Source organism: Megalobrama amblycephala, linkage group LG3 (genome assembly GCF_018812025.1).
Source record: "Megalobrama amblycephala isolate DHTTF-2021 linkage group LG3, ASM1881202v1, whole genome shotgun sequence".
NCBI classification, from domain to species: domain Eukaryota; kingdom Metazoa; phylum Chordata; class Actinopteri; order Cypriniformes; family Xenocyprididae; genus Megalobrama; species Megalobrama amblycephala.
This window is the reverse complement of record NC_063046.1, coordinates 12,330,829-12,344,150: the sequence shown is the minus strand read 5'-3', so window position 1 is coordinate 12,344,150 and position 13,322 is coordinate 12,330,829. Positions and strand designations below refer to the sequence as shown.

Sequence of the window (13,322 nt, the reverse complement as noted above, 5' to 3'; positions counted from 1 at the left end):
TTTCACCAAAAGCAGGAGGAGAATCACAAAACATTGAATATGCATCCCAAAAATGCCTAATGGACAAATAAAATCCAGAGAATACTGGTTGTGAGATTTAGACATGCCACAAAAAATGCACAACCTATTGACTGGACATGACTTTGGCTATCCCTAACAGTCCTAGATTCAAATGGTAGTTAAAAAAAAGAAAAAAAAAAAAAAGAAAAAGAAAAAGCCAAATAATACAGCGAAAAAATACCACACACACTACCATTCAAAAGTATGGGGTCAGTAATATTTTTGTTTTGTTTTTGAAAGTCTCTTATGCTCACCGAGGATGCATTTCCTTGATCAAAAATACAGTAAAAACAGTAAAATTGTAAAATATTATTATAATTTAATACATTTTAAAATGAAATTTATTCCAGTAATGGCAAAGCAACAGTCATTCAAGCAGTCATTACTCCAGTCTTCAGTGTCACATGATTCTTCAAATTTGCTGACTTGGTGCTCAAGAAACATTTCATTCTTATTCATTTCATTCTTATAATAATAATAATAATAATAATAATAATAATAATAATTTGTTACATTTATATAGTGCTTTTCTCTGCACTTAAAGTACTTTACTTATGGAAGGGGAGAATCTCCTCAACCACCGCCAATGTGCAGCATCCACCTGGATGATGCGATGGGAGCCATACTGCACCAGAACACCCACCACACACCAGCTTATTGGTGGAGAAGAGATGGAGTGATGAAGCCAACCAGTATATATATGGGGATGATTAGGAGGCCATGATGAAGGACAGAATCCACGGGCAAATATGACCAGGATGCCGGGGTTATACCCCTACTATTTTCGAAGGACATCCTGGGAATTTTAATGACCACAGAGAGTCAGGACCTTGGTTTTACATCTCATCCAAAGGATGGTGCTTATTGACAGTGTCCCCATCACTATACTGGGGCGTTAGGACACATACGGACCACAGGGTGAGCACCTCCTGCTGTCAGTAACACCTCTTCCAGCAGCAACCTAGTTTTCCCAGGAGGTCTCTCATCCAGGTACTGACCAGGCTCAGCCATGCTTAGCTTCAGTGGGCAATCAGTCTTGGGCTACAGGGTGAGGCTGCTGGCTCTTCTATGTTAAAACAGTGGTGCTGCGTAAAATTTTTTTGGATTTTTTTTTTTAGGACTCTTTGATGAATAGAAAGCATTTATGTGAAATCTAAATACATACAAAGCTTTACTAAGATTTAGCATTTGAAGAAGCGCTCACAAGATACACAGACATGGACTACAACACAAAAATCAGCTATGAAAAAATGTGATTCTAATCCTCCTTAAATCCAGATTGTCTGAAAGCTTCTGACTTAGACTTGCTTATGAAGGATTTTGAAAGAGTAAGAGCAGAAAAAGAAGTAAAGATAAATATGAAAGGTAAAAGTGTAGGGGCAGGGTCAAAAATGGTGTTCAGGGGTGGTGGACGAACACGGTCATCCACACACAATGTACCCAACTGCGAGCCCAGTTAGGACATCCTTGGTGTATGACTTTCTTCTTTCAGACGAATACAATCTGAGTTATATTAATAATCACCCTGAAGCTGCCAAGCTTTATAATTGCAGTGCATGGAAACCACATGTTTGAAGCTCAAAAATGTGCATCCATCCATCATAAACGTACTCCACACAGCTGCGGGGGGTTAATAAAGGCCTTTTTTGAAGCAATGTGTTTGTGTAAAAAAAACTCCATATTTAACACGTTATAAAGTAAAATAACTAGCTTCCGCCAGACCGCCTTCCATATTCAGCTTACGAAGAAAGTGTAACGCCTCTCACAGTTCAACACGCTTATGCGACGTCAGTTATGCTTTTTTTTGTAAGTTGAATACAGAAGGTGGTCTTTTGGAAGCTAGTTATTTTACTTTATAATGTGTTAAATATGGATATTTTATATGGATAACACTAAATATGAATAACACAAACGCATCGCTTCACTTCAAAAGGCCTTTATTTTCATCGCGTAAACGATTGGCCCTCCGGCTTGTCAATCACTGCCATGACGTTCCTTGTGAGAGACGAGCGCGGCTGCGCGCTCCAGTAACATTCCACACTCCACAGGCGCCGCATGCAGTGTTTTTGTCAGGAGACAGGAGTAACAACTGCAGATTATGAGTTACCTGCGGTGAGTCCGACATAATGAATCTACTAACACAATACAGAGAATGCCGGTGGTAAACACTCGTGTTCCAATACTCGTGCACGAGTTTTGGGAGGCGTTCCCTTGAAATGAGCTGTGAAGGAGGGGGGTTGTTCTTACGCATGCGCTCATTTCAAAAACTCAGTAACAGTCTTTGGTTTCTCAGTCGATGAAAAGATCCTCTTTTGCACCTTTAAGTCCAGTAAGTTGCAAGGTGGGGCCTCCATGGATCGGAATTGTTTGTTCAGCACATCCCACAGATGCTCGATTGGATTGAGATCTGGGGAATTTGGAGGCCAAGTCAACATTTAAAACTCTTTGTTGTGCTCCTCAAACCATTCCTGAACCATTTTTGCTATGTGGCAGGGCGCATTATCCTGCTGAAAGAGGCCACAGCCACCAGGGAATACCGTTTCCATGAAAGGGTGTACATGGTCTGCAACAATGCTTAGGTAGGTGGTACGTGTCAAAGTAATATCCACATGGATGGCAGGACCCAAGGTTTCCCAGCAGAACATTGCTCAAAGCATCACACTGCCTCTGCCGGCTTGCCTTCTTCCCATAGTGCATCCTGGTACCATGTGTTTCCCAGGTAAGCAAAGCATACGCACCCGGCCATCCATGTGATGTAAAAAAAAAACAAAAAAAAAAACATGATTCATCAGACCAGGCCACCTTCTTCAATTGCTCTGTGGTCCAGTTCTGATGCTCGCATGCCCACTGTTGGCACTTTCAGTGGTGGACAGGGGTCAGCATGGGCGCCCTGACTGATCTGTGGCTATGCAGCCCAATAAGCAACAAACTGCGATGCACTGTGTATTCTGATACCTTTCTATCAGAACCAGAATGAACTTCTTGAGCAATTTGAGCTACAGTTGCTCATCTGTTGGATCGGGCCACACGGGCCAGCCTTCGCTCCCCACGTGCATCAATGAGCCTTGGCCACCCATGACCTTGTTGCCGGTTCACCACTGTTCCTTTCTTGGACCATGTTTGATAAATACTGACCACTGCAGACAGGGAACACCTCACATGAACTGCAGTTTTGGAGATGCTCTGACCCAGTCATCTAGCCATCACAATTTGGCCCTTGTCAAATTCGCTCAAATCCTTACGCTTGCCCATTTTTCCTGCTTCTAACACATCAACTGTGAGGATAAAATGTGCACTTGCTGCCTAATATAACCCACCAAGAGGTGCTGAGATGAAGAGATAATCAGTGTTATTCACTTCATCTGTCAGTTGTCAAAATGTTATGTCTGACTGGTGTGTGTGTGTGTGTGTGTATATTATATATTATATTACAAACCCGATTCCAAAAAAGTTGGGACACTGTAAATAAATTGTGAATAAAAACAGAATTCAATGATGTGGAAGTTTCAAATTTCAATATTTTATTCAGAATACAACATAGATGACATATCAAATGTTTAAACTGAGAAAATATATAATTTTAAGGGAAAAATAAGTTGATTTTAAATTTCATGGCATCAACACATCTCAAAAAAGTTGGGACAAGGCCATGTTTACCACTGTGTGGCATCCCCTCTTCTTTTTAGAACAGTCCGCAAACGTTTGGGGACTGAGGAGTTGCTCAAGTTTAGGAATAGGAATGTTGTCCCATTCTTGTCTAATATAGGCTTCTAGTTGCTCAACTGTCTTAGGTCTTCTTTGTTGCATCTTCCTCTTTATGATGCGGCAAATGTTTTCTATGGGTGAAAGATCTGGACTGCAGGCTGGCCATTTCAGTACCCGGATCCTTCTTCTACACAGCCATGATGTTGTAATTGATGCAGTATGTGGTCTGGCATTGTCATGTTGGAAAATGCAAGGTCTTCCCTGAAAGAGACGACGTCTGGATGGGAGCATATGTTGTTCTAGAACTTGGATATACCTTTCAGCATTGATGGTGCCTTTCCAGATGTGTAAGCTGCCCATGCCACACGCACTCATGCAACCCCATACCATCCGAGATGCAGGCTTCTGAACTGAGCGCTGATAACAAGTTGGGTTGTCCTTGTCCTCTTTAGTCCGCATGACATGGCGTCCCAGTTTTCCAAAAAGAACTTCAAATTTTGATTCGTCTGACCACAGACCAGTTTTTCACTTTGCCACAGTCCATTTTAAATGAGCCTTGGCCCAGAGAAAACGCCTGTGCTTCTGGATCATGTTTAGATATGGCTTCTTTTTTGACCTATAGAGTTTTAGCCGGCAACGGCGAATGGCACGGTGGATTGTGTTCACCGACAATGTTTTCTGGAAGTATTCCTGAGCCCATGTTGTGATTTCCATTACAGTAGCATTGTACCCTTGACCCTTACGCACAGAGATTGTTCCAGATTCTCTGAATCTTTGGATGATATTATGCACTGTAGATGATGATAACTTCAAACTCTTTGCAATTTTTCTCTGAGAAACTCCTTTCTGATATTGCTACACTATTTTTCGCAGCAGCATTGGGGGAATTGGTGATCCTCTGCCCATCTTGACTTCTGAGAGACACTGCCACTCTGAGAGGCTCTTTTTATACCCAATCATGTTGCCAATTGACCTAATAAGTTGCAAATTGGTCCTCCAGCTGTTCCTTATATGTACATTTAACTTTTCCTGTCTCCTGTCCCAACTTTTTTGGAATGTGTAGCTCTCATGAAACCCAAAATGAGCCAATATTTGGCAAGACATTTCAAAATGTCTCACTTTCAACATTTGATATGTTATCTATATACTATTGTGAATAAAATAAAATAAAAATATTTTTTAAACAATTATTATTATTTTTATTTTTTTTATTTAATTTATTTTTTTGTATGTTTGCTTATTTCTCCAGTTGAACAGGAACGGTTTCAGGAATGACAAAGTTGACATAATGTTGTGATATTTTAAAGTATATTAAAATAGAAAACCACTATTTTAAATTATAATAATATTTCACAGTATTGCTGTTTTTCTGTATGTTTGATAGCATGATGAACATGACACTTCTTTTAAAAACATTATAATAGTAATGCGTCCAATCTTTTGACTGGTACTGTAATTTAAACTATAATAGGCCTATACAAAATTTTCTTCACATGATGTGCAATTATACGTGCATGCATGAGATCACAAAAATCATGTTTTCTGTCAAGAATGAACATTATATTAACGTTAATACTGTTATCAGCATGATCACAGAGGGTTTTTTTCACAAAGCCTACCTGACTGAAAGGGCTCATTATGCAGGTCATTTTGCGGGTCTTTGTCTTCTCAGGTGTGAATCACAGCATTATTCATGAAGATTCACACCTCCATGCATACTGTGTCTTGACAAAAATGTCTTACAAAATTTAAATCAATATATTGTTTTATATGAACAAGTAGGCATGATAATTTTTACATCATTTTGAAGCAAAAATTCTAGTCTACAACCTCCAATACCCAGAAGTCTTGTGAACACATATTTTGTACTTATTTTGTAGCCTTATTTCAGTGACTTAAGTTTTTAGTTTTTTCAATAACCACGCATACACGTTATTCCATCAAAAATACAAACATGTACATACATGTTGCTCACATATTATGGTAGCCTAGTTCGTGCTGAATACAGTGTAATCACACATTTTCTATTAATATGTTTATGAACAACAGAAAAAAGCACAAATGTCAGGGCATGTCAAATCAGCCTCAGACTCCAGAGGGTTAATATCACAGTCATTCAGCATCATACTGTATGAACGAGTACCCTCTCAGGATGCTCTCAATCTTCCCTAGACTGCAATTAAAGGCCGATGATTTTTCTTAATTCGTCTTGGCAACTAATGAAGCTCATTTATATGCTAGCTCTTCGACAGAATTAATTTTTTAAATGCACTGGTTACAGTACAATACTCAGATGAATAAACCTTCAGAGGTGACTTGACTGAGTTTAGTGTGAGGGAGACAGATCATTTATAAAAATGTGACAAGCGTATGGTTTGAGGGATTTATTGAAGTCGAAAATAATGACAAGCACAATTATTCTAAAGAAAGAATGAATGGCTTGATTGATGGATCGAAAATGCACCTGGAGGAAGCAGATATTGTTAAAGGACAATGTTCTCTTTGCGTGTGTATTGTTGCAACTTGCAACAGTGTAAATTCTACATCAAGTGCACATTGGATCCTGAGACAAATCTAGAGATGAGCTATCGATCTGTCACAACAGTGAGAGAGAAGAAAGAGAGAGAGAATGGTACAATATAATGGGGCATCAAAGGGTTGTGTCAGATCTTATTTTGTTCAAAATGTGACCCAGACCGAGAGTTGTATTTTTTAAAATACAAACAGTGGGCAGTGGATGTGTGCATGTGTGTGAAAGAGAAACAGAGCATGAAAAAATACCTAGAAAAGTAAAGGAGAGGAAAAAAAAGAGGACGGCTCAATAGTAAACCAGGCAAATGATAGAGAGTTGAAAGGTAAAAGGAGAAGCACTCACAGGATGTTTAGCAGATAGCCTGCCACTCACTGTACTTGTCTGATTCCATGTGGAAGAAATGAACGTCTAAGAAGCAGAGAAATAAAGAAAGTAAATGATTAACAATTACACTATTAGCTGTGTCAGGTCAAGTCATTTATTTATAAACAACATTCACAAAACAGAGGCTGAAAAAGAAAGAAACAAAAAAATACTATAGCGATAAATAAATGGAAAACATTGGATAAAACCAGTAAAATAAATAATATAAAAAATAAAATAAAAACAAAATTAATATAATAAAAATATATACACTATAGGATGGAGATAAGAAATACAACAGTACAATAAAAAGGCATGTTTTAGGGTGTTTTCACACTTGGTCCTTTTCAGGGGTCTGAGCGCGGTTCGCATGATTTTTGGCCCAAATGTGAACGCTCCAAACAATTTCAGACCCCTTAAAAATAAACCGAACCAAGACCAACTCGGGAGGTCGTCTGAGTACGGTTCACTAAAAACGCAATCTGAACACAAACTGCTCTGGGCTCGCTTGATTTTTCCGTTCACGAATTCCAACGTAGTTTGGTTATCAGATGCCTCCATACAAATCAGCCGTTCATCATGGCTGCATCTTCTCTCAGGTCTCTACAAATTATTTGTTCACAACATACACTTGTTTGTTGCGATTTTAACTGCTTTCCAACTGTTTAAGAGAGATGCACCTGCATGCCTTGCCAGTTTAATTTTTTATATATATATATATATATATATATATATATATATATATATATATATATATATATATATATATATGGTTTTACAAGCGTGTACACCTAGCTCATGCACAGAAAACCAGCTGTCACAGTGCTTGTTCTAAACTGAATAATCGGTAGTGTCTTATTGCGTTTAAAGTGTCAAAACACTCTAGGTTCACATAAACAGGCTTTGTCTTAAGTGAATGTATCTGGGAAAGAAATCGTGTATGTTTATCAGTATACTGGATCCATGCATTACTGTAAGCCTAATAAAACAATCAGTAGAATCACATTTTATTCATAAAGTGAATATGCATTTTTATTTTTTCATTTGATTATTCAATTTCTTACTTGAATGCTGCTTTTAGGTATATCTACTGTACATGGACAATTTAAAGCAATTTATTTCATTTGCATGTTTCTTTTATTGTATTTGTCCTTTGATTGTATATGCTGATGTTATCATTGCCTTCTGCAATTAAAAAACATGATTCAAGGAAAACAATTAAAATAAATCTTATTTACAAAGATGGATGTAATATTGCAACAAAATTTATATTTTTGTGCAAAAGATAAACAATTTAAGCTCAGTCAAGAGCATTTGTAGCAATGTTGTTTTACAAAATAATAAATAATAATCTTTACAAACAAATTTCTTGGTTAGTGAGGCACATACAATGTAAGTGAATGGGATCAAATTTTGAAGGCCATAGGGTCAAGCCATCAAACACTAAACTGGACAAGATTCAAAAAGCAACATTATGAACCGGGTGTGCCTTATACGTCTTGAAATGTGAAGCTGCGGGCTCTTTGATCGCCCCCTGGAGGCTGGATGCAGTACAGGTCATAAACCCCGCCCGCTCAATGCAGGTGAATGAGACTTAAGTTAAAACAAAAATAAATTATGCTTCAAATAAAATTTTCCGAAAGATGGTTTTGGTCATTTAAGGTAGTTGTTATCACGCTGATTCATATTCAATTGTTCATTTTTGTGCTAAGTTTGATTTTAGCTAGCAATTTGGTGCTATAGAAACGGGGCATGTCTTCGTGATTCACAGTTGATTGACAGCTTCTCTGAGGACTGTCGGGGCTTCGAGGGGAGATTCAAGATATATAACTAACTATTAATTTTCAATTTCTGTGTTATTTCACACCAACAAAATGACCTGTTCAGCAGTAAACTGTACTAACTGACCTACAGGATCTGACGGATATCTGAGCTTTTCTCGGTAACGTTAAATGTGGGTTTCATAAGCTAATTAATAAACGTTATTAGTTAAGATAACACACCTAACGTTAGCCATGAAATAATAATTAGCAGGATAAAACTAATGATAGCCTACTCTAATTAATTATAGAGCACTGTCTACAGCAATCGATCTCCTGTAACGTTAGTTTAACCCTTTATTTAAAATGGCAGGACCGTTTCTGACATTTTAGAGTTGTTTCTAGTGGCATATTATAGAGTTTATCTACTGAATTTGCCGTTTCAAAAATATTATTGCTCTAGAAACAGAATAGCCTGTTATTTTATAGGTAGAATTTTAAATTGTGTATAATTTATATAGCCTATTTAAATACAATCAATGATGACGCAGTCGTCTGGGCAGAAGTTTGATACCGCGACTCCGCCTCCGGGCTCCACTGACGATTCCTTCTGCGCATGCCCAGGCTCCAAACTTCTTTTTTGACATTTTTGTGTAACGTGTCAGTGCCCATCGGCGTCCGTTTTGGCTTCAGTTCAATACATTAGAAGGAAGCGGCGTTGCGTCGTCCATCTTTTTTTTAACAGTCTATGGTATGAACACAAAGAGGTCTGAGACCACATTCCTACTAAAGTGGACCAAAAAAGGATCCGAGTCCTCTTTCAGGGACAGCGTGTGAACGTAAAGAGAACTGGGTCCTTTTTCACTTGGATCACCTCTTGGTCCACATATAGGGGCCTGAGTTTGTTTGTTTTTTAAAGAGGACTCAAGTGTGAAAACTCCCTTAAAATCAAATTTTATATGGTTTGATTTCTAGTCTACATGTGAAATGTTTCACCTTGCTCGTACAAGACAAAATGCCATCCACAAATGCAGTCTTGATTTTGTGAATCTGTCTGTATTCCAGTATGATTTTGGGCAGTGGATGCAGCTTCTGTAGTTGTAATAGCTATAACAGAGTGCAGAAAAATCAATGAAAAGGGTCAATTAAAGGCACACTATGTAAATTTTCATCGCTAGAGGTTGCTTATTCAAAACAAAAGAGTAGCTTGAAGACGCCTTGATTTTGCAGAATCATGGGAGGTGTTGTCTTCACGTCTAACAGCCGGTGGAAAAGAATCGGCACGAGACTCGGGCAGAAATCATGTTCACAGATGAGATTATTAACGTTACTGTAGTATGAAGCAGAGCAGGAGTGATTGCTAATGAGTAGTGCTACTCTGCGTTCACTCGGTGGCCGCTATGAGACACTTAATGCACACTGCAGTAAGCTAGATCGATATTAGGAATGGTAAAACATGGTACTCACTGTAAATCAAGAAAACAAGATTTAAACAATAAGACTTACTGTGTTGAACTATATAACATGATTAGTTTTCTGTCGATGAATGTATCCATCCAAACAATTTTGCTCACTTGTCTAATAAGGCATAATATATGAAAGCGTCTTTGGTTTTTTCATGCTTTCTACAAAATAAAACCGGAAACCAAAAGTAACGCAGGTATGTCATTGGTAAGTGACGCATGGACACAGTCCGTGCCCTGGTTATAATTGGGTATTTCTCTGGATTTAAACAATCTTGGAAACATTTGGGATAATGTAAATACACAAGTTATCAAAATATATAACACTGTTCTATCGGTTTGTTGGATATTCTAATCCAAAAAATCTTACATATTGTGCCTTTAAGCTGAATTATACAGTGCACAGCATAAATGAGTACACCCACTCTGAACAAATACAAAAGATGTATTTTCCTTATGATCACTAATACAATTCATTGAAAGATGGCAAAACTAAATTGTATTAAAACTAAAATGTATTAAACGTATACATAATAAAAACTGAGACATTTTTGTCATTAATAGCCATAAAATAAGTAAATTAGCCAATTTTGTTTAAATTAAGGATTGCAGAAATGAGTACACCCCAGACTGAATTCAACAAATGTATAATATTCTAGTACTTTGTATGCTCTCCATAATTTTGAATATACTGCTCTGACCCTTCTTGGCACGGAGTGTACAAGTTCATGACAAATTGTCACATCTGTCCAAATTGTCCACAGAAGGTTTTTCACCTTGGGAGAATGCATATCCTCTCATTGTCATGTTGAAAAAAATGCCCAACAATACAGGGAATGAGGAAAAAGTAACATCTTCTGTTTCAAGTTTGTGTATTAAATTACACAGTGGTGTGATAATTCATGACAGCAATGATAAAGCACAACTCCCTCACACCTTCAGCACTCATACATCCCTATATAAGAGCTTTACTACCACTGAACTTTACTGTGGGAACCAGGCACTTCTCACAGTACTCCTCCTCTAGCAACACCATAACATTTTGGATGCCGTTATCATCCAAAATTACTGATTTGGTCTCATGAGACCAGAGTTTTGATTCCAGAATCTATATTTTGTAAATATGGGCTTTGGAAATGGTTAACTGACTTTATTGTGTTTTGGCAACAGTAGGTAGTTCCAGTGAGAACAACAACCATGCATGTCATTTCTGCAGGCTGCATCTTTCTCTGTGAGATAAACAGTCACTGTTTTTGCTGGCTCTGAGACACTCACTTGGTATTTCTCTTGCTCTTTGTCTAGACAAAAAAAATCCCTCATTACTAAATGAAAGCTTAAAACGAAGGCCTGATTATTTCAGGGGCCTTGTCACAAGTCCATTGTTTTTGAATTTCTGTGTTACTTTTGCTATATTTTCACACTTAAAACAATGATTTGGTAATCCTCTTGTACCACTGTCATCTTTTGTGCTAAGAAATAAGTTCTCTCCCAAGTGGTTCCATTGTTGTCAGCATTAAGTCTGAGAATGATTCAGTTGGCTATATAACACTTATAATTGTCAAGAAATTACTTGTCTTTAAATGTTTTGGTTCAACATACTTACCTGTTGATCAAACATTACCTTAAACTTACACCAGAATTTTTTTATTTCATTTAATTTAGTAACTTTTAGGAGGGTGTACTCATTTTTGCTACACAACATTTTATCACCTTGATAAGAAAATCTTATTTTCCTGAATAATTTTGACATGCTTCTTTGGTAATTGATTAGGCAAGACTTGCTGGAACATTATATCTCTAAAGAACCCTAACATGTCTTCTAAGTAATTGAGTAATTGCTGACTTTCAGAAGTTTCAGAGGGGGTGTACTCATTTATGCTGTGCACTGTACAAAATAGATACACTCCTCTTAATTTTGTGAGAGAATCAGACATCATGTGTCAAAAGAAAATTATCTAAAACATTTAAAGAATTAGATTTAAGGAAAAAAAAAAAAAAAAAACTTCTATAGCCTATGAGCAATTTGATATGCACTGTTAATCATTAAAAATTGCAAACTAAGCATTAAGATTGGTGTGGACAACAGTTAAAGGGTTGGCGTTTGGATGTAAACATGGAAGCCGGCACTGAGTTCACTACATATGACAACGGTTCAAATTGTTGAATAAAGTCGATGTTTTGGCGCACAAAAAGTACTCTCGTCGCTTCATAACATTAAGGTTCAACAACCTTTCTGGTCATCAAAAGGTGCAATGACGTTGCTGCCTATGTGCGGATCAGATACCCTCGGATTTCATCAAAAATATCTTAATTTGTGTTCCGAAGATGAACAAAGGCCTTACAGGTGTGGAACATGAGGGTGAGTACTTAATGACAGAAATTTCATTTTTGGGTGAACTAACCCTTTAAATAACAATGATATCCATGAGACCATCACTCATGTTTATCTGCATATACAAGGACATTAAATGTGTGCTCACAGCTGTTTCTGATGTAGACCGCTGTTGTTTGATTGTTTTGGGAAGCTTCTTGTTCCCACAAAGTTCATGTAAACGCAGCTTCTCGAACAGGATCTGAAAAGAGGAGAGGTTTGTAATCCACATTTACACTATACTCTTATCTGTCAACAGACCAAAAGTCAGAACAAGATGAACTGATTGTGCACAAGAGCTTGATTCAAAACCTAGTGACCTACCTAATAGACAACATTTTGGGAAAAATGAAAAAAAAAAAATAATAATAATTCTATCAGGTTTTGCAAAGCCATTCAAAAACACTGACCAGTCTGAGCTGAGCACTGCTGGACACCAAGAACTTTTGACCTGCAGCCTGGTGAGCCTCCTGCTCTAACTGCTTCAGCTTAGACTGAGAGAGAACACAAGGGAGACCCTAATTAGAAGTGAGAAGCTGTACATTCTGACACTTTCAAATACAGAAGACACAGTAAAACCCCCACAAAGAATAATCCAGTAGTGTTTTATTCAGCCCTTCCTTTCTTCTGAGAGAACTGGAGAAGGATGGGAAAGATTTAGAAAAACTATAGAAGAGGAGGAAGTGTGAAAAGTGTAAAAGTTTATGAAATTAATATAGACAAAGCACTAGAGAAAACAATATATGTACACTCATGAGAGAGAATGAGAAGGAAAGTGAGTTTAAGAGAAAGTAATGTTCTTTTTGTGCAGTGATAGATCTACTCATTAATATTAACTACACATAACAGACCCTCCATTCCCCCTCAGGCCAGATAGGCTTGAGAAAATCACTTTTTATAGTTGTTTATAAAAATCACAAACACAAACTCTTACCCCCAAAATCTGTGAAGTCATTTTCAAGGCCTCCTTGTCCACATTAATTTTATAGCTCTCCATTGCTGAGAGAGAGCGAGAACAACGTTAAAGCAACACCTCAAAGTTATTGGCTTCATTGTAAATCCAAAAG

General features: G+C 37.5%; 1 protein-coding gene across 1 annotated transcript in view; it reads right to left on the bottom strand.

The window, feature by feature from the left end:
• poln (polymerase (DNA directed) nu) overlaps positions 1-13,322 on the bottom strand; it is a 55,545-nt gene that overhangs the window by 30,848 nt on the left and 11,375 nt on the right. Inside the window, exons 10-14 of the mRNA XM_048183903.1 lie at positions 13,190-13,254; positions 12,666-12,749; positions 12,365-12,457; positions 9,418-9,528; positions 6,641-6,706 (exon numbers count right to left, since the gene is read on the bottom strand). Coding sequence (XP_048039860.1) covers positions 6,641-6,706; positions 9,418-9,528; positions 12,365-12,457; positions 12,666-12,749; positions 13,190-13,254 — 419 coding nt within the window. The remainder of the gene's footprint in view (positions 1-6,640; positions 6,707-9,417; positions 9,529-12,364; positions 12,458-12,665; positions 12,750-13,189; positions 13,255-13,322) is intronic.